Source organism: Artemia sp. Qi Xiang Cuo, chromosome 1 (genome assembly GCF_049724085.1).
Source record: "Artemia sp. Qi Xiang Cuo chromosome 1, ASM4972408v1, whole genome shotgun sequence".
Taxonomy (NCBI): domain Eukaryota; kingdom Metazoa; phylum Arthropoda; class Branchiopoda; order Anostraca; family Artemiidae; genus Artemia; species Artemia sp. Qi Xiang Cuo.
Window position 1 is genome coordinate 66,742,158 of NC_142794.1, and position 27,310 is coordinate 66,769,467.

Sequence of the window (27,310 nt, forward strand, 5' to 3'; positions counted from 1 at the left end):
CTTTAAAGTATCATTGGTATAGGGTAGCCTATATATTGATACTTTCTTGTAGAATCATTAATGTTTACCTTTACACTGCTTCATGGTTAAAAGATCCTGGAATGCCAAAAATCCTAGAAACATCAAGACTAGGCCTAGTCTAGCCCAGCTCTTTTCAAGAAGCATTCCTTAAAACTATTTTTCAAAGAAAAGAGCTTTGCTGAACTAGGTTCCAATTTCTGTTTTACCAGAACATACAAGAAAACAACCCTTTCTAAGGCTATATGCTGATTTATTTATTTTTTGGTCATTTTCTGCTGTTTAACAGCACACGTTATTTATTTTTGAAATTGGCCACGAACTTTTGTATTGGAACACATTATGTAAACAGGCGATCTTTCTCCTTAAAAAATGAATTATCGGTTTTTCACACTAATTTAAGACGTATATGGCTGTGTAAGTTTGCACTTGACCAATTTAATGAATTAGTTTTCATTTTAGGTGTCCTTGGTACTTTAAAGAGTATGTTCCGTTACTTGCAGCAGTCCTTTTGATTTCTTTCACCATAGGTTGATAATTTATTTGAAATGGATAATAGCAATTAAAATATTACGACCTTCCCAGATCTGATTTTGTTTTATACATCTATTGAGATTATTCACTTCTAAGATCTATTTCGCGTCATTTGAGCCACAGATTGTCATTCCTTCGATCGATTCAACCCTAGGCTCTAGTCTCCAGCGTATTTCATTACAGAATTTTTGTTTTAGTCTTGGCATTAAAAATTATATGTTTCCATCTTTCGAGGGATTAAATGAAAAAAAACTAATTTTTCAACTGATAGTAAGGAGCAACATTAAAATTAAAAACGAACAGAACTTATTCCGTATATGAAGAGCTTGCTCCCCTTTTCAATACCTTGTTCTTGATGCTAAAGTTTCTTAGCCCTTTTAAAAAAACTTTTTATTTTAACTAAACGGCCTTTGTGTTTCAGGAGTCGCTCTTAAGAAATTGGGACAAACAGTCAAGCTTTAGCGTAAGGAGCAAGGTATCGAGGAGGAGGGCAACCCCTTCATATACCGAATATTTTTTGTTCTTTTTAAATTTTCATGTTGCTTCTTAATTTCACTTGAAAAACTGGTTTTTCCTTTAGTTTCTGACTGTTTTTCAAATAATATCGGTAAAATCAGGCTCCCCCTTCGTGAAAAACTCCCTTCCCTCACGGGAAGCACCTCCGTGGATAGTTTCTCCCCCCCCCGCCTACATAATATCACAAAAAACCTCCTTCATAATATCTTATGTACAATTATTTACTTTTCTTTGTCCTTTTTATTTCTCTTTGTTCTTCCCCTTCGACTGCTCAATTTTACCTTTGGAGATAATGTTTTTGAAAAAAATTGTCGAGGGGGAATTTTCCGTATGGGGAACAAGCGGGACCCCGTCTTACTCAGTCAGTCAACTTTGCACGAACACAGATGATTGCTATACACACTAAAAGGCTTCGTTCTAGTTCGGCCTAAAATTAATAAAAGCCAATCAACGGTGGGATTAGGTGTGGGAATGCGGAGGGAAGATATTTGTGAGGTAAAATTTGAAATAGCTTAGAATCACAAGCAAATTAACGAAATTGTCATAAGGAACTATAAATCATAAGGAAGTTGTTGAGGGGGTATTTTTCGTATGGTGAACAAGCGGGACCCGTTTTTACTTAATCAGTCACCTTTGCACGGACACAGATGATTGTTGTATACACTTATAGGCTTCGTTCTAGCTCGGCCTAAAATAATAAGAGTCAATCGACGGTGGTACTGGGTGTGGGACTGCGGATGGAAGAAACTTGTGAAGTAAAATTTAAAATGGCTTAGTATCATAAGCGAATTGGAGTATCATAAGCGAATTAGCCTTCGCCTCAAGGGGAAGGCTAGGGGGCTCTTTTCTTCCTCACTTTTGAGACAAAGCTCGGTGGAACCTTTCAAGGGATTTTGAACTAAATCAAAAGATATCATGTACATTTAGCTTGTTAAAACGGTGTGTGAAATGTCTCATGAACAGTTAACGGTATTAAGTTGAAACTTTTAAAAATTGTTAAGGGGAATATTAAGCTCAATTAAAAGATACTATGTACATCCGGATCTTCAGAACGGATGGTCTGCAATATCCCAGGAACGGCTAATGATATTCGGTTGAAACTTTCAGGAATGTTGAGGGGGATGTTGAAATAAATAAAAACACACACATAAATTACTTTTAAAGAATGAATTAAATCTAAAACGGACAGGAGTTAGAATCAACGATCATAGCAAACATAGAGAAAACAGGTGCAAATATAAATGGTAAATAAATCTTAAAACGAGTAACTAATTACAACTTATAAGTTAGAAAGTGATATTTTAAATCACAAGCCGGATACGTGATAACTGGAGAAATAACAAAAAGTTGACCATAAAACGATGACCACTAACAAAAAGTTGACCATAAAAAAAATTAGTTAAAAAGAACTTTCCAAAAAAGAAGTTTTTCAAAGAAAAGTAAAAAGCTATATTAAACTTAATGCCAGAGGAAATAGATTGTATTCAAGCTCAGTACGACCAGAAATTACTTTTAAAGAATAAATAAAGCCCAAAACAAACAGGAGTTAAAATTAACAAATCATAGCAAACATGAAGATAACAGGTGCAAATATAAATGATTAATAAATCTTAAAACGAGTAAAAATCAAATTGAATATTCAAGTCAGATTTGAAACAAATAAATTCTGTGCTACTTTCCTCCTCTCATTAACAGTAAAAGTCTAAAGCCTGTTTCATCATTCGCACTTTACTGAAAACGAATTATCTTACAGATACTTTTTATATTTACAACACTGACAAAAATACAGTGGATAAAATCTTGGTTTGCTGAGTTTTTAGGAATTAGTATTGTTACATATTAAATAATCAGTTTATCCCATTAAAGATCTTAATGTGTTCTAGTAGCCTCAGAAACTGATGATAGACAAACACAAGCACCAAATTGATTGGTACCATAAAATTATTTCAGTTAGATTTTCATATTACATATGTTAGGTCTGTGGTAAAAACTCTTGTTGCACTACACACAACGAACCCGGGTTTGAACATGCTGAAACTCAAAACAAGGCTTAATTTTGAATGGCAAACTATTTGAAATTTGATATGCATGGCTTCCACCTTTGGTTTCCTTTTATGCTCATAACCCTTTGTGTATTTTTTCTGATTGGGTTTCTGCCAAATCTTCTGTCTTTACAAGCTTACAGTGATAAAAGGTGACAAGGTTAAGCTGGTCACCTAGTGGGTGACGACTTCCAGAGCAAAAATGACGAAATAAAAGTAGTAGGCTGCCACTTGATTCCTTTTTTGTCACCTTTTCAAATATTATGGTTATTTTTTGAGCAAAAACAAGTCATCCCATAATGGTGAAAGATATAGTTCTAAGCTATATTCAGCGTTGAGTTTTACTTCATTCCAAAGTGAAATTAAGGCTAAGCAGGTAGGCTTAGCCTAATGCAACTCATCCCCTAATGGCATGGGCATAGGCAGCATATTGTCTAGGGGGATGGGGGCAGTCAATAGTGTGATGGAGGCTCTTTTATCAACTGCTTTTCCAACCATCTGCTTTTTCAGCCATATCTAATGTAAATTTGAAGGTCTAGGGGGGGGGGCAGCTGCCCCCACCCTATGTCCATGCCTAATTGTCAAAGACTTAGCTCTAAACCAGATTCAGCCTTGAATTTCACTTCATTCCAAAGTGAAAATTAAGGTTAAGTACCCTAAATAGCCTAATAGCCCTGGCTATTTCCTCATTGTCTTTCATCATGTTAGGATGCTTCATCGCTAGGCTATGTTCTTTGTTAAAGTAGGTTGCTTACATTCTTGACCTATGAAAACCACTCTGCTAAGTGATAACCATTGAATTATTTGATGAAAATATCATTTAAAATGTAGATGGCAGCATAAGGAAACGTGATAGCCTATTATGATTAATAGAACCAAGCTGCATTTTCTAAAATAAGAATTGGTAAATTTCTTGCAAATCATATTATTGACTTACAAATAAAGTAAAAATACCACTATGCCCTTTTTTATGCTCTTTCAAAATATAATAATAATTTTTGTTGGAAATGAATTTTACCCCCACCCCTATATATACCATTTTAGGGTACATATTTGCACATTGGGGGGTGGGGTGGGGGTAAAGTTTAAATATACCTCCCATTTAATCAGAAATAAAATTTACCCCCACCCCCCTAATGTGCAAATATATACCCTGAATTGGTATATATATGGGTGGGGGTAAAATTCATTTCCAACAAAAATGATTATTATGCTTGGAAAGAGCATAAAAAAGGCATTGAGTGTTATGTTTACTTTATTTGTAAGTCAATAATATGATTTGTGAAAAATTTACCTTAAAATTTCATTGTTTAGTGTTATCTTTTGGTTTTGTATATATCTTAGGGCTGTACCTGAAACCACCAGGGGTGAGGTTATGTTGAGGTGCATTATACAAGAAGCAAACATTTAGAATAAGCATAAAATAAGGAATCTAATGATACTATTTTTATTCTACTAAAATGCTGTCTTTAGGAGTGGTCAACCACTATAAGTTTATTGCAACAAGGATAGAACACAATAGAAAATGTTTACCAAAGGTCAAACAGTAGCTTTCTGGACTATTCTATCTAAATTTATAAATAATACTAAAGGTCTAAAGGTACTTATCTGTTATAGCACTGACAATCAAGTTTTTCATTCATTGATGCAATGTAGAACCGGTTTCTTTTGTTAGTTTCTTTTAGCTTAGTGTGAGACAAGTGACAGAATAGATAGGAAATATATAATTTGGGCTATATATTTGCACATTAAGGGAGTAGGGGTAAAGTATTTGGACAGTTTTACAATTAGTTATTTGGAAAATTAGAAAACAGTTTTTACTTCATAATATGCAGAATAACTATACCTAACACATTTTGTATACAGACCTGCTATACATTGCCCCCCCCTAATGTGCAAATATATAGCCCAAATTTGTTTCTAAAGTATTATATTTTCATCATTCTTAGGCATATTTCGTTAGGATTAAACTAACTTAAATTCTTGAGTGTCAGTGCTCTCACAGATAAGTACCATACTAAATAATAGCCTATACCCTAGCCTAGGCTATTTCTTCATAGAATGTATAATCATGTGCTGCTTCATGTTATCTTTGTTGAAATGGATTGCTTACATTCTTAACATGAAAACCACTCTATAAAGTGATTGCCATTAAATTGTTTGATAAAGATGTTATTTAAAGTGTCAATAGTAAGAGAAGAAAACATGATATTATGGTTAGTAGAAACAAGCTGCATTTTAAAAAATAAGAATTTCATTGTTTAGTGTTTTTGTTTAGTTTTGTGTAGCCTATACCATTGGTCTATATCTAGGACCACCAGGGAGGGGGAGGCAAATTCTAAGACAAGTGAACATGATATTTAGAATGAGCATAAAATAAGGAATCTAATGATTCTATTTTATTTTATTAAAATGTTTCCTTTATAAGTGGTTAACCAATGGAAGTTTATTTTAACAAGGATAGAACACTGTACAAAATGTTTACCAAAGGTCAAACAGTAACTTTCTTGGCAATATATCCTAAATACTATAGAGAAATAGAACTAAGGGATTAAGTTTCTATCAGTCAGCTCAGATAAAACTTCCTAAACAGCTCTAAATAAGAACAGTAATTGTTTAAGCAGCTCATCTCCCCTTACATTTTGTACTAGTCTAGGCTATTCAAAATTTAGAAATAGCATATGGCTTGCAAATTCTTAACATCTTGAATACCTTTTTGCAGACAAATATAGAGCTAATAAATTGTAGCCATCATACTATCAGGTATTATACTAATTTACAATATTTGAATAGAATTAGGCTTGTTTTGTAAATAGCTAGAAAATCATTCTTCAATTTGTCTGCTATGAGCAACAGCAAATTAAAAGGAAATTAACTTCAATACAGGTAGCCTATAAGAAAAGCAAGCAAATAGAGGTGAAATATACACATAAGATTAAGCTATATAGGTGGTCATACAGGCCTACAAAGCCCAGGCTAAAAATAACTGACTTGAAGTTACACAGATTAAAATCTTTCAAAGCCCATGCTAGAAACTTAACCAAACACAAAAAAAAAAAAAAATCAGAAAAAAGCTAATCTGAAGATATTTGGGTAATCTCACCGCTTTTAAGATGAATATAGAACTTGATACACATTATAACATTTTTTTTCAGATATACTAATCAAAGCTATTTCTTATCAGCAAATAAAACCAATTAAAAAATAATGACAACATAGTCAGCAATGTTTCATTCTTAGTTTCATTAAGCAGAAAATACAGTAAATTTTAAACTACAATGAATCCTGGGAAAAGGATCAATTTGTTTAATCAATAATATATTTAATTATTATGCATTTAATTTAACTGATGTAGACTTGTCTTTATACAATTTCCTACACCTTTGGATAGTTTACACAAGGAATAGAGATACTCAAAAATCACCCTGGCTGCATAGATACCATGTTTTTGATTTTATAACAGTCATGTAAAATGTACCTCTTTCATAACAAGACAATTCTCCCCATTGAACTAAATCTCTTATATATTCAAACATTAAAAAAAAAATAAAAAAAAAAAAATAGAATAGCAAAAGAAAAACAAAATTTAAACTTACTATCCAGTCGCCAAAATTGCCCTCTTTCTTTTTATTTTCCTAATAAACTAAATAATATCAACAAGTTTAAAAAAATTTCATCACAATAAAATCTTACTAATAGTTTGTGATAAAAAAAAACTGGAAGTAAAAAGTGACTTGGACCAATATTCACCTAAACTAACAATGGAATTCTCATGACAATTGCTACACCAGCAGTAGTTTTTTTTTTTTTTTTTTTTTGTTTTTTTTTTAACCCACCTCCTCTCCTCTCAGTGGTACTAACTTTATTATTTCCGAAACTGACAACTACATTTATGTACCACCTACACTAAAAAAAAAAAAAAAAAAAAAAAAACCTACAAATTTTTTTAACTTTACATTGTCATAAAAATTAAACTATAAATTTGAGCAGTTAATACTTTACAGATTTCATTTGGGGGCATTCTACAACCAATTAACCAACATTAATACAACATCTGCCTAGCCGCTTTGCAGGGTGCCCTTCCGGTATAGGGAACCCCTTCCACAGTGGCACCAACTATCAAACTCCAAGAAAATACTTTAATTTGCCTCCAAAATCCCTCTGTTTACCAGCAGTATTGGGTTTTGATGCTAATCCTAAATATTTAAAATTCTTTCAGTTTATTGTTACCCACCCAAAACCAAAAATCCAAGAAATTTGGCCTGATTTTTGAAAAAAGAGACCCCCCTCAAAAAAAGCAAGCAATCTTATTGAAAAGCTTTTTATTAGTTATATCATATCAGAGACCCCTTCCATTGAGGTTTCAAGCTCCAATCTTCAAAATGTGGAATTTTGCATTTTTTTTTCAGAAGAAACATTGTTGATTCATCTTTATTTGTTTTATGTTTTCCCAGGGATAATTGTATCAAACCAAAGGTCTAAGATAATTGGGAGGGAGCTCATTCAAACCTAAATCTAAAGCTCTTTTTTAAGTGACCATACACATTTGACCAGGGGAAAGTCTTGTTTTCATGCTATTTTGAGCATAAAACTACAACTTTACCCCAAAGAGGATGAATTTGCAATCAATTTAAAATTCTGAGAAGCTAATTGATTTAAAAGTATGAATAACTATATTGTAGGCTTTCCGGTTGTAAAAGAAGCAATGCCACACATTGGCAGTACAGGATTCAACCAAGTTGATTCGCTTTATTTGTAATGAAATTAGGCTACGTTTGGCAATCTGTAATTGCAGATCAGCGATAATGAGGGGGGTAAGTCATTGTTTAGGTGGGGGTAGGGTAGATTTCTAAAAAAGTACATTTTAATGGGTAAACTGCTTACTCTTCACAAGGCTTCAGATAAATGTTGAAAGAGGTAGGGGGGGGTAGGAATTAATAAAATTGTTTTGCTATGCAGCAAAAATGTTACATACCCATATATACCAGCACAGAGGTGGAAAAGGCAAGGCAGGTCATCATCAGCCCCGCCAGAAAATTTTTTTGGGGTGGTAAATACTGCAAAAAACTTAGTTTTCAGCAATTTTAAATGGTGTTATTTTATTTTTCTATTTCTGTGAAGTACTTCAATGAATCTAAACGAATGTATGCAATCTATTTATTGATAAGAAAATCCTATCTTAGAGGTTATGATGGCTTCATTTATGTAGAAGATCAAAATTCTGACAGAACTTCCATCCACACAAACAATAATACTTCTTTTCTTCCATCTGAAATTATTCTGTAGTAATATTAACAAGGACTTCTTACCAGAATTACATTTCATTGCCAATTTTTTAAGTATATTCAAATTTTATCCAAAATTGAAATTGAAAATTTAAACATAGGATGGTACTAATACATATACAAGTATTGATTTACACATTATAAAAGCAATTAACAAGGGATTTAAGGGACAGGTACCTCAAATTGTATCTTGGTTAGGCCCATGGGCGCCCATAAGCTGAATTCCAGGGGGGGGCAAACTTCGACTAATTGCTACTTTTAATGCTATATAATAGATATCTCAGAACAAAAATATAAAAATAAGGCATCATCATTCAGCCAGGGGGGGGGCAAGAGCCCCCCTGCCCCCCCATATGGGCGCCCATGGTTAGGCCTGGGTATGATTTGGAAAATAATAATAAATTAAATAAAAAAAGAGCTTTTCAACTGTGAGCTTTCAGCTTTTCAATGTATATTTATATTCTATTATTCTCCTATTATTCTTTATATTAAGCAGGCTGTGTCTTCCTTAGCTCCTTACTCTTTACTGTGAAGTTTGGCTTTTTTTCCAAATTTTAAAGAAAATTTGCAATTGGAAAAATAATATTTTTCAAAGCACTAAAAATACTTCTGTTTAATGAGCAAAATATTGAGAAGGGAGCAGTCCCCCTTATATACAAAGTAATTTGTATTTGCTTTAAGTTTTAAACTTGCTCCTTACTTTAGTTGAAAACCATTTTCTTTTTGTTTAATTAGCCTACATTTCATGAAACTGTAAAGTCTTATGAATACAGTAGGCTACTTTTGGTAACGCAGACAAAACGATCAATATTTCAATGATCTCTGTTTTGATGTTGATGAGTAATCAAACAGTTCATGGTAATGAACTGTAAGTATGGAGTGACCCAGCTCAATAGTAGCCAAAACCCTAAAAGACTGAATTTTGATAGACTACCAATTGATACATAAAAAGAATTGGCTTATTATGCTGATTCTAAATATGTAGGTTTCATTGAGTTTAGTTTGACCCAACAAAAGCTACAAGCCTGGGAAAATTTGTCTCGTTTTGTAAAAAAGGTGGAAAGACCCCCTCAAATTCATAGAATTTTAATGAAAATCACACGATCAGATTCAGCATATTGAAGAACTATTTTTCTGCATTCAGCATTCTGTAGAGTTTTCAAGCTCATATCTGCAAAAATGTGGAATTTTTTAATTTTTGCCAGAAGAAAGATCATGGATGCATGCTTATTTGTTTGTTTTTCCTCCAGGGTTGATTATATCAACCCAGTGGGTCTAGACTGTTGAGAGAGGGTTCATTCTAATGGAAATAAAAGATTCTAGTGCCCTTTAAGTGACCAAAATAATTGGAGGGTAACTAGGCTCCCTCCCACACCACATTTTTCCAAAATTGTCTGATCAAAATTTTAAGATACTGTAGATTTTTTCTTCTGCATAGTTGAAAGAGAAAAAAGGGTTTTATTAAAAATAAAATAAAACACATTAACAACAAAACCCAAAGTTTATTAAACTTGTATGGGCAGACATCACCCTTTACAAAACCCTACATACACAATTACTACCAGCTATCCTTAGCCCCCCCCCAAAAAAAAGACAAAAAAATAAATAATAATAAAATAAATAAAAATAAACGAAATAAATTAATTTCTAAAAATTTCACAACCTAATTGGATACTGAAGACACAAAATTAAAAATCATTCTTCTATTCCACATCCTCGTCGCCCTCCCCCAAAAAAGTATCACAATTGCTTGAGAGTAAATTTGCTCAGCAAGGATCAAAACTCATCTGTAGACAAACACTGCCCTTTTAGTTTACTGCGAAATTCATTTAGCTCATCAGTTATTGAAATTGCCTGAGGTAATGGTTCCCACACCCGAGGGCCAATATGTCTTATGGAAAAACACCAGCAATTTTGATAAAATCGGGAAAAACACAAAATTTTAGGCACATACTAAATAGAACACAAACATCGCATATTTCTGAGAAAACATACTTAAGTACACGCAATGAAAGGAAGTCAGCACCTGAAGCATTATTTCTCATGTTCCACAATGTGGTATGTAATTCACTTGCAGCCACTGGTTTCAGATATGCAGATACATCACTTTCCTTGGGTAAAAATTTGTGGTATGTTCCATCCTCAGAAAATGTTGTTGTGGAGTTTGCTATCTGTTTACCAACAATAGAAAAATGGTCACACATATTATGAACATTCGAAGCATCAGTATTGAAATTGTCAGGTAAAATTGAACTTTTGGAAGGGCTCAGAACAGACTGAATTACTCTCCACGTTTGCCTGGGATTACCTGCACTTTTTTTAAACTCGTTTCTATAGTAATTAATTCTTGCTATTTGTAATAGGTTATTGAGTTCACAATTATATTTCTTATATCTCTCTTTCGCCTCAGGAGACACTACAGCATATTTATATAGCAGTCTTCGATTTGATATGGTCTTCATTAGTCCTCTAGGAACCAAGATTTTCTATTGGTAACATAAAATGCCGGCTTTTTAATAACTGTACAACTTTCTTTTAGTAATTTAGTTATTTCTGAATACCACAATGAAAACTTTTCATTCACTTGCCAATCACTACTTTCTAAAAAGTCAAATTGAGTGTTCTTTAATTTTCTTCTGAATATGTTAAGAGCCTCGGCATCCATTTTCAATGCAGAAATTTGTGTTGGTATATTCATAGCTGTAGGGACACCAAACTCTCTAATAACAACAAGAACACCAAAATGATCAGAAACATCATTCAAAATAACATCAGCAAAATCATACTTCACTTTAACAAATATATTATTCAAAAGTGATTCTGAGCGCAAAGTCAATCAACTACATATATTAACTGTCAGTCTTAAACCGTAACCCAACATAATATTTAAAAAATCTTGAACTCTCGGGTTTACATTTACTGAAAATAGATCAAGATTAAAGTCTCCACAAACAAAGCATGGGCGATTTGGACCTGACAACTTATCCATTTGCCGCTCCAGCAAATCACTAAATTCTTGCACATTTCCAGATGGAGGTAGATAAACAACCACCACAAAGAAAAATTTTCCTGACTTACAAAGTTCAGCCACTATTGATTCAAAACCATCTCTTTATTCACACATAGATCATTTCATATTTTCATTGTAATATTCTTCCTGCAATATAAAGCCAATCCACCATGTAATCATGATTCCCTATTCTACGTCACACAGTCATAACTATCAATTTCAAGTAGACTCATTGTATAATTGCGAAACCACGTTCCATTCAATGCAAGCACATCCAACTCATAAAACTTACATAGTTCTGTTAAATAATTAAATGAACTAGAAAGGCCTTGACAATTTAAATGGAAAATGCTCAAATTTTGCAGACCCATAGTAGATTTATTTCCAATATCAACTGGAAATTTATATTTAACCACAAAGGCCCAATATCTATGTCTTTAGAAATAAAATGACCCCCTTCAGCCACCGGGGAAAGGTTTTCAAGTTATAAAATTTACCCATTGCTTTATTTGTTATTGGGAATATGCATACATTTTTTGGGTGGGGAGGGGAGGAATTTTCTGCTGGGAGGATTTTACATAGGAGAATTTTTCATGGAGAGGGAAGTTTCCAGGGGGTTGAACTTTTCAGGGGAAATTTTATACTTGGTGAATTTGTCTGAATTCCTATAAAAAATTTCTTTACATACTTCTTTTTCTTTACCAATTCAATTTTAAGAGTGGAGATGTTAAAGGTAATTATTTGGGGTAAATTTTCACCAGAATTGAATTGCCCAGAGGATATTTCTGTGGGGAGAGGGATTTTTACGTGGGGGGGGGGAGGAGATCCAGGTATCCTGGCGTTATGAATAAAACAATCAGAAATTCAATTAAAAAAAACATATTTTTTTCAACTGAAAGTAAGGAATAATATTAAAACTTAAAACAAACAGAAATTATTACGTATATAAGGAGGGTTGCCCCCTCCTCGGCATCTTGCTCCTTACGCTATAGTTTAAATTTTGTTCCAATTCTTTAAAAACAACTCCTCAAACCCAAGGGTCGTTTAATTTGAACAATAAGTAACTTTTTTAAAGTGCTGTAAAATTGTAGCGTGAAGAGCGAGGTATTGTGGAGGGGTAAACCCCCCTCATATACGTAATAGTTTCTGTTCGTTTTAAGTTTTTATGTTGCCCCTTACTTCCAGTTGAAAAAACTTTGTTTATCTAATGAAGCTTAGACAAACATTTTTCTAACGGTAATGAAAAGAGTATGTCAATTAAAGTAAAAGTATATAAAAATGGAAAAAGTAATTAATTAAAAAAATACAAAAAACAACATCTTACTTACAAGAACTGAGATATAAACTTCCAGCATTCAGTTCTGTTTGGCAATGCCAAATTGTTGGATGGATGTTTTTTAACAATATGAACTGTTCTGAACTTGGTTATCAAACACCAAAATATTTAATGCTTTTAGCCTCAATTGTTTATAAGAAGTAATGTATTATCAAAGTAGTTTGTTCAAAGTTAAACATTAAAACTAAAATTAGGAAAATCAAATACAAATTTTTAATTCGATATTTTTAATTTAAGTTTGAATACCAAAAACCAATATATTTGACACCTTTATGCTTCATAACTGTAAAAAATTAAATCCTTTTCAAAGCAACCACTAGATAAATACAATCACTCCTGTAAAAATAAATAAATGATAATAAAACACAAAAAACGTATCAGTTCAGGGGGAAAATACAAACAATCCCATCATTCCGTTCAAGGGAAACATTTCTGATTATAGTGGCTTCATATATCAGCTCATGGGTACTCTAGCAATGTAAGCAAAAGTTGATGGCACATTTTATCGAAATTTGCCCTTATTAAGTTGTTTTCCTTGTGTTTTATTTAATTATACAAACTTTCTTGTGTACTAATAACTGCACTAATTAATAATAAACAAATACATATTCAGGATCACCATAAAAAGCTGATTCTTTGATTGAATGTTATCAGTAGTAAGGCTCTTACACTTTAGTTATAGGGTCAAAATCTATTGGCAGGCAGTTAGCAGTGGGGATAACACACATTTTTTCCATGGTTTTTCTATATTCTGTATTTTTTTTTCTTTTGGTTTCCTTAAAATTAATTTATATTCCCAAATTTCCAGGAGGGTCATGCCCCTTGCCCTGTCCACCCTGCTGGCGCCCATGGATACCACAAATAAATTTGTTATGAACACAAGGTGGGACTTTGCTGGCAGAATAATAATAAAAAAAAAATACTGATCTTATAATTCTTCCAAGAATCTTTCAAAGTCCATGCTAAAAACAGAACCACACACAAAAAGACATATCTGTTGGTGTTTAGATAGTCTCACCACTTTTAAGATGAATATTGAACTTGATACACCTTTCAACATTCTTTCCAGATAAACTAATCATTATTCTCACAAATATAACCCAGCTCCCTCATAATGAGACCATATTTATTCCTAATCCATATACAGAAATTTATTGATTGGTATTTTTTTTTTAAAGTTATTTCTTATCAGCAATTCGCTTATGATGTCAAATTAAAACAAATTTGGAAAAAAACACACAATATAATCAGCTAAGTTCCATGCTTAGGCTAGGGATATGGCTCCTTTAATGTTTTTTTTTGGGGGGGGGAGGGAGGGGGGGACAAAAATTCAAGGGTAGCTATTAACATACTTGGAAAGTGTGTTAAAAGGCTCATTGGATGATATGCTCATCTTTAGCTGGCAAAATTATCTAAACATAAGAAACAAATTTAATTTGCAAAAAAAAAAAAACCAAAAATTAATTGACTTAAGGAGGGAGCCCAGACACAAAGATCCCTGGATATTTACCTACTGCTTGCATGAAAAAGGAGTCATGCTAGTCTGAAAATGCTTTATTGTATGGTAATTAGTACATATTTTTTTTGTGGTTTGGGTTGGATTTTCTTCAACTCTAGGCTTTCAAACTATAATTCTAGTGATTTTGAATGAGATTTTGAGCCAAATTAGGAATTTCTACCAAATCTAAGATGTGCCTTTACAAATTTTTAAAGCTGAAAGTGTTTTCCTTAAACCTTATCTATGCCTTAGATATATTTCTGAAAGTTTTATTTTGGTACTGCAAAGCTCATCCAAGGTCATTAAAGGCCTTTTCAATGCATAATTTAGGCCCTGGAGCCATTCCAAATAGTTTAGTTTCCCTAATTAAACTGCTTTCCAAGACACCAAAAAGCCCATTTCTGCATTAAAAAAAATATCTGGTAAGGAATTTTTAAGTTTCTGATTCTCATTACTCTTTTTTTTCTAGAAAGATTACATAGAAAATAGATCTATTGGTTTTGACTTTGACAAGGGCAAAATCCCTTGTATCAGTTTGAATGTGCTTTTGTTTAACTCTTGGCTTTAAAATCACTGCTTTAAAGATTGGAATAATATTTAATGGCATATTAGGATTTTATTTTAAATTTAAAGTTCAGTTTTTTCTGTGTATTTCAAACCTTGTAAATCAGGATTTGATAAAGATACAAACCTTAAGGTCAAAACACTTTCCTTGGATATTGTTTATGCTTTAGTTTGACTTACAAGATTTATATTTTTTCCAACTCAAAGTTTGTTGAAGGTCAGCAAGTTTCAGTACTGTTTAAAAGGGGCAGGGATAAATACCTTAATAATTCACAGCAAGCTTTTCAGTCCCATAAATACCTCTGAAGAAGTGTCTTGATAGATCCTCTCAGTGCCCACCTATATGCTCAACATATTTCTGATTCTGAGTGGAATTTGTATTTTTCTGCTGCATTATCTGCCAGATGCTGCCCTTCAAGTCTGAATATGAAGATGAGCTTGATTTTTTCTCTCTAGCTGCCTCTCCAACATTTTTTTGTTTTGGTTAATACTGTAGAGCAAGCAAATCTGCACCCAAAATGTAAGAACTGTTCTAGCATTGATAAAGTGAATGCTCTTCACATTCTGCATGATAGTGAACTGCTAGTAAACCATATTGCTCTTTTGGTGCAAATGATTCTAGTACAAGGAGTCCAAAAATGATTCTAGTTCATAGAATTTTTTGTCTTCCTTTACTCCATTGATATCAGGGGTGGGGGTGGGGGTACTGATTAAAAACATTTTTTGTGTCTTATGCAAGTCTTTTTCCCTCCCTGTCCAGGTCCTCCTGAGTTTCACCTGGATCAAAGAGTAGATTATCTGGATTTTTTTGTCACTTGATTGTAAATTAGCTAATTTTATCTTCTTCACGTTGCTCTCTAGCCTCTTTTGCTGCTGAGCTATCCATTTTAAGTGTTATGTTTTGATGTTCTGAGAATGATGGAAGAATACTCAAAAACCACTTGCCTACCAATCTTCATCCTGAGAAGAAATGACTGTTAAATCTAACACCTTTTTCTTCTTTTTGTGATAAAAGTGTGCTTCAAGCTTTGTTCCACTAGGTAAGTTTCTCTTCAGCCAGGTACTCCAGGAGCTCATGTACCCTTTCATTTATAACTTCTGTATAATGCATGGATTGCCTTGATATCACTCGGTAAAATCATGGGGATTTTTTTTAAATTCTACCGAATTCCTCCAGGTCTGTTACTTTTACTGGTGGTGCTCTTTTATTGTGAAGTATATACCAAGCTAACAACCACACATTTAAATAAAAGCTTAATTTTAATCACAACTGATACACTCTCCCTAGAAAAACACATAAACGTTCTTGGAAATGTGCTTACTTCTCCATGTGTACAAACTTTGGCTCCTTTGAACTTCTTCATTTGACTCCTTTGACCTCCACACGAATCATTTTGCAACAGTCCAAGGGTGGTTCTGCACTATTGCATAAATGTCTGCATTTCTACATGCAGCCCTTTAAAGTTATATAAGATTACTGAGCAATGATGCAAATTGATGTGCCAGAATTCTAGCCTTTGTGACTCATATGCTGACGTTAAACAAACGTTAAACAATATTTTTTATAGAGATACGACTTCGCTGCCCTCATTGAGAGGTTAAGTCATACCTTCAGTTGCACTAGATGGATCTGCACCTTTCTTACGCAATGGTTTGCAAATCGTATGCAAGGTTATATTCTCCACAAATATTGACTCAGATGCATCACTGTTAAATGTACATCAGAGTCTTCACTCATGCTTTCTTGGGATGGAAGGTCTGTGATTTCAACATCATTCATCAATTTGTAATATTTCATTTTCCATAAATTATTACTATTAGACATCTAGTCTATAGCACCAAATCTATAGCTGAAAGTCATGACATATTTTTTAGGAGTCAACATTGGGTACTGGTAGAGCCTCCTGTACGCCACCTCATTCTTCCCTGGAGTTTGCCAGCTATTTTTTATTAATTGCATCAGTGGATACAAGCCAAATGACAGCACAGCCTCCAGTTTGGATAGAAGAGGCTTGGACCCCTCTACTGTCTGGTGGTCTTGGTCACAGATACAACCAAGTTCTATCCTCTCAACCCTTTCCCTGAATCTCCACGTAGAATCATGAAACCCCTCTGCCACTTTATGCTATGCCATATAGTTTCAATCCATCCTATTTTGGCAGCATATTCAGCAAGACACCCACCCTGATGTCCAGACAGTGGTCGGGGCAGCCAGTGGCTGGTTGGGGACAATATTGGTAGTAGCAGACCCCTGTTTGTGGATAAGTATTAATAAGGCCACTATTCTCAGGGGCACAATGAAAAGGTTGTCATTGCTGCGTGTTCTTATCATAGTTCTACTAGCCAAAAAAGAAAAAACAACAAGTCACCATCTTAAGGGTTGAGAATGGAATTCGTGGAATTATTTCCAAATATACTGTTAGTATATTTGGAAATAGCGTTAAGAGGTAGATTGGGTAGTACACTAAAATTGGAATAGCTAGCAAATTAATCAAAACATGCCTAAATTTAGGCCACCATACTTTCTAGCTGTTTGACCTTGGGTGAGCTCAGGAAAGAAGGTCTTGTAAACAACCTGATAAATGAAGCAACTGAACCGTTAGATAAAGCTATTGAAGACACAGATCCAGTGAAATAGCAGTAGCAGTTTTTCTAAGAAGGAACGGTAAAAACAAGAGAACCAGGAAGCAATTTGCAAAAAAAAAAAATCACTAAAAACTGAAAAAAAAACAGAGAAGAAGCTTTTGGGCATAATGGAATAGCTCTTAAATATGCAAACTAAAAAAAATGGTTGATCTTTGTTATGTGTTTGATCTTTGTATGAGACAATAAGGATCATGCCTACCCACAGAACTTAGTTTTGGGTCTTTTAAAGATACTTTTAAAATGATCAAAGAAATTTAAAGCCTCTTATAAAATCGGATCATGCATTGATTCCTTGCCTTATGAGATGTTGATCTTGCCTGTTTATTATGTGCTTAATATTGTATGTAATGATTGTTTATAGTTTTTTTAGACATATTAATGGTAACAATATAGTGGAAGAGAATGGAAGTAAAAACCATCAGAAACTAGTCCTTGTAGTTGTGGATGCACTTCAAAGAGATTTTGTCCTTGAAACCAATGACATACACGTGAAAAAGGATTGGCCATTTTTAAGATCTTTATTTATTAACAGAAAAGCATGTATTTTCGAAGGTATTGCTGATTCTCCCACTGTCACAATGCCACGAATAAAGGTAAGGGAATTTGTTTCCAATTGGAACATTAAAATATTGTATTAATACAGTTGAACAGTGATGGGACAGTGCCATAATATTTCCCAATGATTATACAAAGTCTGATCTCACATCATATTCTCTAATGCAATATGATTCCTGAATGCTGTTCCAACTCTTAGCCAACTTGAGTGTTCTATATCATCAATACATTTTATCTGCATAGTTGAAACAGATGAGAGTGTGACAACCTCTCTAATGAATTTTAAAATTTGGTCATTCTAAGTTGAATTACTCTTAGTCTGGGAGCCACGCTAAAAATTGTTTTTAATGTTGATCTCTACTTTCGGTTGATAAAAACTTGTTTTTGTATTTAATTTCTGATTGTTTTTTAAATAATGCTGGAAAATCCAGTATCCCCTTCATGGAAATTCTCTTCCCCCATGAAAAATTCCTCCATCGAAAGATCCTCCCACATAACCCTCATGACAATTGTGACAATTCAATGTATCAAAACCAACCGTTTAGAGAGGAGTGGTTTTCTATCGAATCAATAGTGTTGAATACGAATCTGGTAGGAACTAGGCTAATCACCCAAGGGGATACTTCAGGGTCAAATTTGGCAGTAAAGACAAAATTCAATATTAAAGTTTGGATGGAAAAAAGCTTAACCACCGGTAGAACTCTTTCCTGAGAGTCTTCAGGGCACAGTTTTTTCAGAAAAAAAAAGAAATTTGTACCAGACTGTCCAAAAAAAGCTCGCATCTGAAGTCGTAGATTCTTGTTGACTCGTAGAACAATTTCACTCCTCCCGTATTTATGTTTTTGGTGGCTCGGTCAACATCAAGTCTGCCTGACTTTTGAAAACAAATGTGTAGATGCCAATACAGTTGTTGTATTCCTACAGCATACATAAGTGGAAGGGCGTAAGTCCCCTAAGGAGTAATTTACGAAATTGGAATAGTTGGTAACCTTTTAGTTGGTAACCTTAGGTTCGTTTTTAAAAATGAACTACCGTAAGTACTGATGGGCCAAATTCACATATTAAAGTAAACAAACGAAGCATTGAAAACAAGCCCAGATGGTCTGGTTATCTTTGTAGGGATGTTGGGAGTTTAGGTTTTGTTGTGAAGTATTATTTGTGGTATTTAGGTGTTTTAATCGTAGATGCCTTTATTCTCCCTTTATAGGGGAGATAAACTCTGGCCCTAAGGTAATTAAACTTTGGTAGCGTGCCTTAGGCTATGACCGAACTAATGAGGCGTACCGACTGGGTATGTTCGAGGGCTAAAGGTAGATCGTAGAGATGTTGTCTAAAACCCGATACTTTTATTCAATTTACACAGAGTAATTACAGATATAGATAGGCTACTGGGACTGGCTGCCCCAAATAGACCACAAGTCTCAAAAGCTACAATGATATATAATAACATACAGACACTTACAATGATCCGACAAAATCCCAAGGTATTTCTAATGAGAAAATAAATGGGCAGAGGTTCACCCTGCAAGTCAAAAGGTCTGACTTCAGTCTAAAAAATCGGCGTATATATTTTAAAAATTAACCACGTCCTTCCGGTATTGACGCATATAGCCGAGAGGTTGGCGATTGAGCAAGTTCCCTTCTAGGCAACACTTTCCACGATTTGTATCTTTATCTTAAAAAGTGGTATTTTGAAACTTTGTTTTTGTGTCTTAATATATTTTCACTCAATTAATAATTAACTAAATTAGAAAGCTTTACCACAGTTTTTTTTCCATATCTTGTGGTAAAACAGCATATGAAGGAAAAAGGTGCAGGCTGAGTATGGGGTGGGGTGGAATCTACAGGGAGTGTATTCTGGGGAAAATATTTTTAGTGTGCAGTTTTAGCACAGTGATAATAGTACAGCTGTAGATTGCACTTATATCTGATCATTAAAACAAACTTTAGAATCAAGCCTTAGTAACAAATAGACGAGTAAGAGGAAATGTCCTTTAACATCAGTAGCATACAAGCATGAGGGTCAAATAAACAAAAGTAACTACAACAATTTTAGGACTTAAAGTATGACCTGAGCTCTATCCTACTAGTAGAAATTTCTAAGAAGTGATTCAGTTTTAATAAATAATTTTGATTGTTAGTGTAAACAAGGGAAGCATTGATAAATAGGTAAACGCATTATAAACCAACTACCTCCATGTAAATTTACAAAATAAGAAAGATCATTCATCAGCAGAGGATTAATTATTGCAGGACTTTGTACAACCACAAAGAAGGTCACATATCCTTATTCCTGACCAAGTATAGTTATTTAAATATCCAATCTTACAAGAGCAATGGATTGACATTCGTGAGATAGATATAGGCCAAGAGGAGGGTGTATTTGTAATTTGTGTTATTTCTCCCTCATACTCACTAAAAATCCAGCCATAATCGATGGGGCTTAATACATAGGGCATTGGCTCTAGTGCCAGAACGTCGAAGCTCCATTGCAACAACAACCGTTTCAAGTGAAACTTAAAGGACTTTTGAGATCGAGGCAATGATTTTAACGATTTTTTTTCTATAAAAGGAATGAAAACTAAGGTCATCTAAAGATGAAAGCTCATTTGGGGACTAAGCTATTTTTTTGTATCTCACTTATGTTGATATGTTTGTGTTCAGGCACATGTAAGGGAAGGGGAGCTCTTTTGACCCCACTCTCTTGCACGATGTCCAGACTCATGCAATTGTTCCTATATTTTCAAACTTAATTTCGACGAGTTCAGCAAATTTCTGTATATAATGTAAATAATCACATCTAAGATGCAACTGCATTCTCGATACAAGTGCAACCACTTTGTACTGTGACTGAAATTAGCTTTAATGTGTCATTGGCAAATGCTGCGACTGCATTGGGTATGTTGGTAGACACAGGTTTTAGATGAAGTGTCTTAGGCATAGTTAAAGGAATCTCTGAAAATGTAATTTTATTTACCAAGTATGAAAGGGTTAATATTCCATAATTTCGGTCTTCTTGAGAAGTTTCAGTTCAAATTCCGTTCATGAAAAATTTAGTTATTTTATTATTTGTACAGGGCAAAGAAATTTACCCTTCGAGAATTTTAATGCCTATGAACACATCATACAAGAAGTCACTGCTGAATTATTTGCGAAGCATTATTAAATCAAAATGGTTTACTCTATTGAAAGTATTTAACGGAAAATGTACACCATTAAAGAAGGTATTAAAGGCTGTAGTAAGGAAGGTATGCAAATATTTTTCCTATTCTTTCTCTTTAGCCTTTAGAATGAGTTTAGTTAAGTATCAATTATCCAAGATGTGATTATTTACGTTGCATAGATGCCTGGCTTTATCTACCTGGTTTTCTAAAAATTAATTTTAGTGTCTGTTTCTAAAGAATAAAAAAGATTTGTAAAGTTTGATTATTACTACTTTTTGGTTAATTCTAAAATCTGAACTTTTTAAACCATGTTTTACGTATTACTTTTAAAAATACAGGTTTAAAAATAATAATTCAGTTTGAGTTTCCAATTTTTTTTTTTTTTTAGCGGGTTTTCCAAAGACTATGATAGCTTAGAACAAGTTAACCTCATTTAAAAAGATTGAACTATCTAAGTATTAACATTGTAAGAAAGTTTGGTTATTTGCAATCAGAAATTTGCCAAATGTGGAAACTTTGAGTATATTTGGATAATAAAATGAAACCTAAAAATTAAAAGCTTGTTACTGGAATAGTTTTTAGAATCTGAACATTGTTCCCATTTTTATGCTGATTCCAATTCTAAGAAAGTATTCAATTTTTTCGATACCAATCCACCCCCTCCTATTAATTATGCCATGACTAGTTTAAGTTTGCTATCGTTCTGGAACAATTCTAAAAAATCTGAAGCATGCAGCAACACCAAAAATTCGCTATAGACCAAAGTAAGCATTTTTAAAATTTCTGACAAATCAAAGAAAAAAAGTAAAAAAAAGGATACGAGTAAGTAAATGCCCTACTCAGTTAATTTTTTCATAATCTTGAATAGAGTTTAATGAGCTATTGGGATTTAAAACACAGTTTTTTTTAATCAGTATATTTCACAATGATTCTTTAGCATAAAACTGGAAACTTGTTCAAAGGATTTATGTTTGGTTTGATTGATATAATCTTTATTTTAGTCTTCATAGAGCATCCGAGAGAAGTTTTTAAAAGAAAAAGTTCTCAGAGCCCGTGAAAATACATCCTGTATGTACTGCATTATAAATTGATGTCTAATATACATATAAATTGTAGGGGAACATAGTTTTCACCAGAAAATAAAATACATGGATTTAGAAATTACATATCAATCAAACATGATCGAAACATTACATTGAGCAACAGGAATTATTCTTAAACTTTTAAAGCTGTTAATTTCTTTCAGGCAATGGTTAGTGGGACAGTACCGAATTTCGTGGATATTTTAAACAATCTACAAAGTGAGGAGTACTTTGAGGATAATCTTATTGATATTGCCATTCAACACAAAAAGGCAATTCTATTCTATGGGGATGACACTTGGGTCAAAATGTTTCCTGGTGCATTTCTGCGTTACGAAGGGACAACCTCTTTCTTTGCTTCAGACTATACTGAGGTAAATATTTGATGAACAATTTAAAGCATACATGGTGTGGATTAACCCTTCCCTAGTTAGGAAACTTACTATGTACGCTAGATATGGAAAACAGTTGATAAATTGCTCGAAAATTCATCGAGCTTTTTTTGCTACAGGTTTCATTAATGTAGCGTAGCGATGTAGCGTTACATTAATGTAATGTAGCGTAGTAGTGTAGCGATGTCTTCAAAACCATGAATTTTTACGGTTCGTAAGAAAGTTCATTTTTTCCAAAAGCTGAGGGATACAGTTGGTGTCAAAATGTTTGAAAACATGCTATATTTTTCTTGCTTGGCTTTCAGTATTGTTGATGTATAATACAGCAGTTGCAGTTCCCAAGAAAGATGGCACACCAGGAAAATATTCATTGAACCTTGTGGAGTGATTGTTTGCAAGACCCGGTCACATGTAATAAGAACTCTGCTAATATTATTCCAGAGTGCAGAACCACTAATAGATACTAACTATGGAGCTTTCGGACTGTTCAGGGAAAAAGTATCTGAATTTCAGTAGTCATTCTAAGTAGTGGTGAATCTGCACTTTCTTGGGTGATTGGATCACGTGACTGATCTTCTTCCTGATCTTAAGTATTTCCGGTTTTCTGGAGGTTATAGTTACTGACCTAGAACTATGAAATCAATCTCAGTTGCAATCACATTCAGGAAAAGACTTTTTGGACACCCTATATGTATAAAACTATGGTTTTTGAAGATGTTGGAGTGCTGATGATAAAGTATTACTTTTCGAATTCGTAAATTTCAGGTCCTTAATTTCAAAGAATGTGACCAAAATATACAACGGATTACGAAAACAAATAGCTTGTATATCACAGGTGTTACTACACTTCCGTCATCTATTGAAACAAAATCAATCTTTTATTCTTTTTTCATATAAACAGTATAATTATCTAACAACCCACCTTGTCTCCATCGAGATATCATCCTAAGATTTTTGTCCCAACAAAAGTTCAAAGCTAGCGTGCGCTGCAAATCTCTGTATTTCACATTTAATGTTCTAAAAAAGCACTACTGAAAACAAGTATCTTTTGGCTTTTATTGTTAATATTAATTGTGTTTTTTTAAATGTTTTATTTGTACCGAGGCAAAATTTGCTTTTAAAATCTAACTCAGCCATTTGGTGCAGCTGCTAAACCATAAGTAATTCATGTAGAGTCCCTTGAAAAACCGCCAGTCATTAGGTAGCCAACCCTTTCATAGGCAGCGCAATAGTAAAGAACTATTAAAAAACCTTTCTATTAAAGAACTAGTACAGAACGTTTCATAGGCAGCGCTGCCTAAGTAAAGAACGATGTTGGTACAATGTATTATTATTATTTTTTTTTTTATTTTAGACCAGGGCACTTCGTATCTTCGAAACTCCTAAAAGGGCTCATTCGATTGGAAATTAGAAGGGCAGGTGCCCTTTTTAATAGCCGAAAGGGATTGGAAGGCAATTAACACCCCTCTCACACCCACCATTGCCCCAAACACTTCCAATCAAAATTTTGAGATGACCATTTTGTTCAACGTAGTTGAAAGGTCCGGAAATTGTCTTTGAGAATGACACCGCACCCACAGCCCTCAGGGCAAGGGTTGTAAGTTATGCCCTGGGGGTATATAAGGATTTTTTAATAGAAAGTGTTGTCGTAGAAGCTTCAAAAAAGGGCTCATTCGATTGGAAATTGAAAGGGCTAGTGCCCTTTTTAATAGTCGAAAGCGATTGGAGGGCAACTAACCCCTTTCTCAGACCCACTATTTCCCAAAACATATCCAATCAAAATTTTGATATATCCATTTTGTTCAACGTTGTGGAAAGGTTCGGAAATTATGTCTTTGAGGATGACACTCCCCCCACAGCCCTCAGGGCAAGGGTTGTAAGTTATACCCTGGGGGCATATAAGGTTTTTGTAGAAAGCGTTATCGTAGAAACTTAAAAAAGGGCTCATTTGATTGGAAATTGAAAGGGCTAGTGCCCTTTTTGATAGTCGAAAGTGAATGGAGGGCAACTAACCCCCTCTTACGCCCACCATCACCCCAAACACACGCAATCAAAATTTTGAGATAGCCATTTTGTTCAACGTAATTTTAAATTAAAAGGGCTAGTCAACGTTGTTGAAAGTTCTGGAAATTAGGTCTTTGAGGATAACAACCCCATCGCAGCTCTCCAGGCAAGGGGATTCAATTGGAAATTGAAAGGGCCAGTGCACTCTTTAATAGTCGAAAGTGATTGGAGGGAAACTATCCCCCCTCTCACCCCCACCATTTCCCCAAACACATCTAATCAAAATTTTGAGATTACCATTCTGTTCAACATAGTTGAAAGTTCTGGAAATTAGGTCTTTGAGGATGACAACCCCCCCCCCCACAACCCTCAGGGCAAGGGTTCAAGCTATGATCTGGGGACATATAAGGTTTTTATAGAAAGCGTTGTAGAAACTTCAAAAATGGCTCATTCGGTTGGGAATTGAAAGCGTTAGTGCCTTTTTCAATAGTCGAAAGTGATTGGAGGGCAACTAACCCCCCTCTCACGCCCACCATTTCCCCAAACACATCCAATCAAAATTTTGAGATAGCCATTTTGTTCAATGTAGTTGAAAGTTCTGAAAATTAGTTCTTTTAGGATGACAAACCCCCCCACAGCCCTCAGGGCAAGGGTTGTAAGTTATGCCCTGGGGTTATATAAGGTTTTTATAGAAAGCTTTGTTGTAGAGACTTCAAAAAGTGCTCATTCGATTGGAAATTGAAAGGGCTATTGCCTTTTTCAATAGTCGAAAGTTATTGGAGAGCAACTAACCCCCCTCTCAAGCCCACCATTTCCCCAAACAATTCCAATCAAAATTTTGAGCTAGCCATTTTGATCAACGTAGTTGAAAGTTCTAGAAATTAGGTCTTAAAGGATGACAAACCCCCCACACCCCTCAGGGCGATAGTTGTAAGTTGTACACTGGAGGTATATAAGGTTTTTACAGAAGGCATTTTCGTAAAGCCTTCAAAATGGGCTCGTTTAATTGGAAACTGAAAGGGCTAGTGCCCTTTTAGGCAATCGAAACTTTTTGAAAAGCAAGTAACCCCCCTCTCCTACACCCACCATTCCTCGGAAACCATCAAATAAAAATATTTAGATATCCATTCTGTTCAACATAGTTAAAAGTTCTGGAAATTAGGTCTTTGAGGGTGACAACCCTCCCCCCTCCCAGCCCTCAGGGCAGGGGTTGTAAGTTGTGCTCTGGGGGCATATAAGGTTTGTATAGAAAGCGTTGTCATAGAAACTTCAAAAATCGCTCATTCGATTGGAAATGAAAAGGGCTAGAGCTCTTTTTAATAGTCGAAAAGTGATTGGAGGGCAACTAACCCCCCTGTCACGCCCACCATGTCCCTCAACACATCCAATTAAAATTTTGAGATAGCCATTTTGTTCAAAGTAGTTAAAATGTCCGGAAATTATGTCTTTGAGGATGATAAACCTCCACAGCCCCCAGGGCAAAGGTTAGAAGTTATGCTCTGGGGGCATATAAGGTTTTTATTGAAAGTTTTGTTGTAGAAACTTCAAAAAGGGCTCATTCAGTTGGGAATTGAGAGGGCTGGTTCCCTTATTAATAGTCAAAAGCGATCGGAGGGTGAATGCCCCCCTTCCCACGCCCATCATTTCACCAAACACTTCCGATCAACATTTTGATATAGCAATCTGTATGCACGTAGTATGTTTTGATTTAGTTCAACTTTCCCTTCAACGTTTCTTCAGACGTTCATTTCAAAATCCTCAGCCTTGGTACTCGCAACAGAAGTAGTAATTTTAGTGGTAGTAATGGTAGTGGTAGCAGTAGTAGTAGTAGTGGTAGTTGTAGTAGTGAAGCGTGCAAATATTGCTTTTTGTTCAATTGATCATCTTTCTTATTATTTCCTGAAAGTCCCAAATTAATATACTCAGTCATTTCTAAATTACGCCCTTACGACAACCTTTATGCACATAGCCTAATGTATTCTGATTTTGTTCGAAATTCGCATTAACGTTCTTTAAAAGCCTTATCTGAATGCCCTTTGTCTTTTTGGGAAGTAAAGGTTAAACATGCCCATTTTTCTCAATAGAAAAATGAACGTAAAAAATGAACATTTTTACATACTATATGTAAAAAATGAACGGATTGCCTAACTTACAGCCCTTGCCCTGAGGGCTGCTTGGGTTGGGGTTGACATCCCCAGAGGTATAATTCCTGGACCTTTCAACAATGCTGAACAAAATAGCTGTCTCAAAATTTTGATTGGATATGTTTTGGGAAATGATGAGCGTGGGGGGCGGCTGGTTGCCCTCTAATCACTTTTACTCCTAATAAGGTCACTAGAAGTTCTGATTTTCAATCAAATGAGCCCCATTCGTAGTTTGTACCAACGCCCATTCCAGAAAAACCTTATGTGCCCCCGGGGCATAACTTGTAACCCTTGCCCCAGGGCTCTGGGGTTTGTGTCAACCCTGGAGGCATTGTTATATGTTCTTTATACTATTTGAAACAAATTGGTATATCACAGTTTCTATCAGATGCATTTGAAGAAAAGAGGACTTGGGGGGGGGGGTTAGTTGCCCTTTGATCACTTTTGACTCTTAAAAAAGCCACTAGAACTTCTGATTTCCTATCCAGTGAACCCTCTCCGAAGTTTATACGACCACCCA

General features: G+C 34.5%; 1 protein-coding gene across 2 annotated transcripts in view; it reads left to right on the forward strand.

Moving 5' to 3' along the window:
- Positions 1-3,128: 3,128 nt before the first annotated feature.
- Positions 3,129-27,310, forward strand: part of PIG-G (phosphatidylinositol glycan anchor biosynthesis class G) — a 62,592-nt gene continuing 38,410 nt past the window's right edge. Inside the window, exons 1-3 of one of the 2 annotated variants that reach the window (XM_089086121.1) lie at positions 3,129-3,262; positions 17,820-18,042; positions 22,415-22,624. In XM_089086121.1, the coding sequence (XP_088942247.1) occupies positions 3,129-3,262; positions 17,820-18,042; positions 22,415-22,624 (567 nt within the window). Of the gene's footprint in view, positions 3,330-17,819; positions 18,043-22,414; positions 22,625-27,310 lie in introns of both variants that reach the window. The other variant, XM_089086125.1, reaches the window with a different exon arrangement.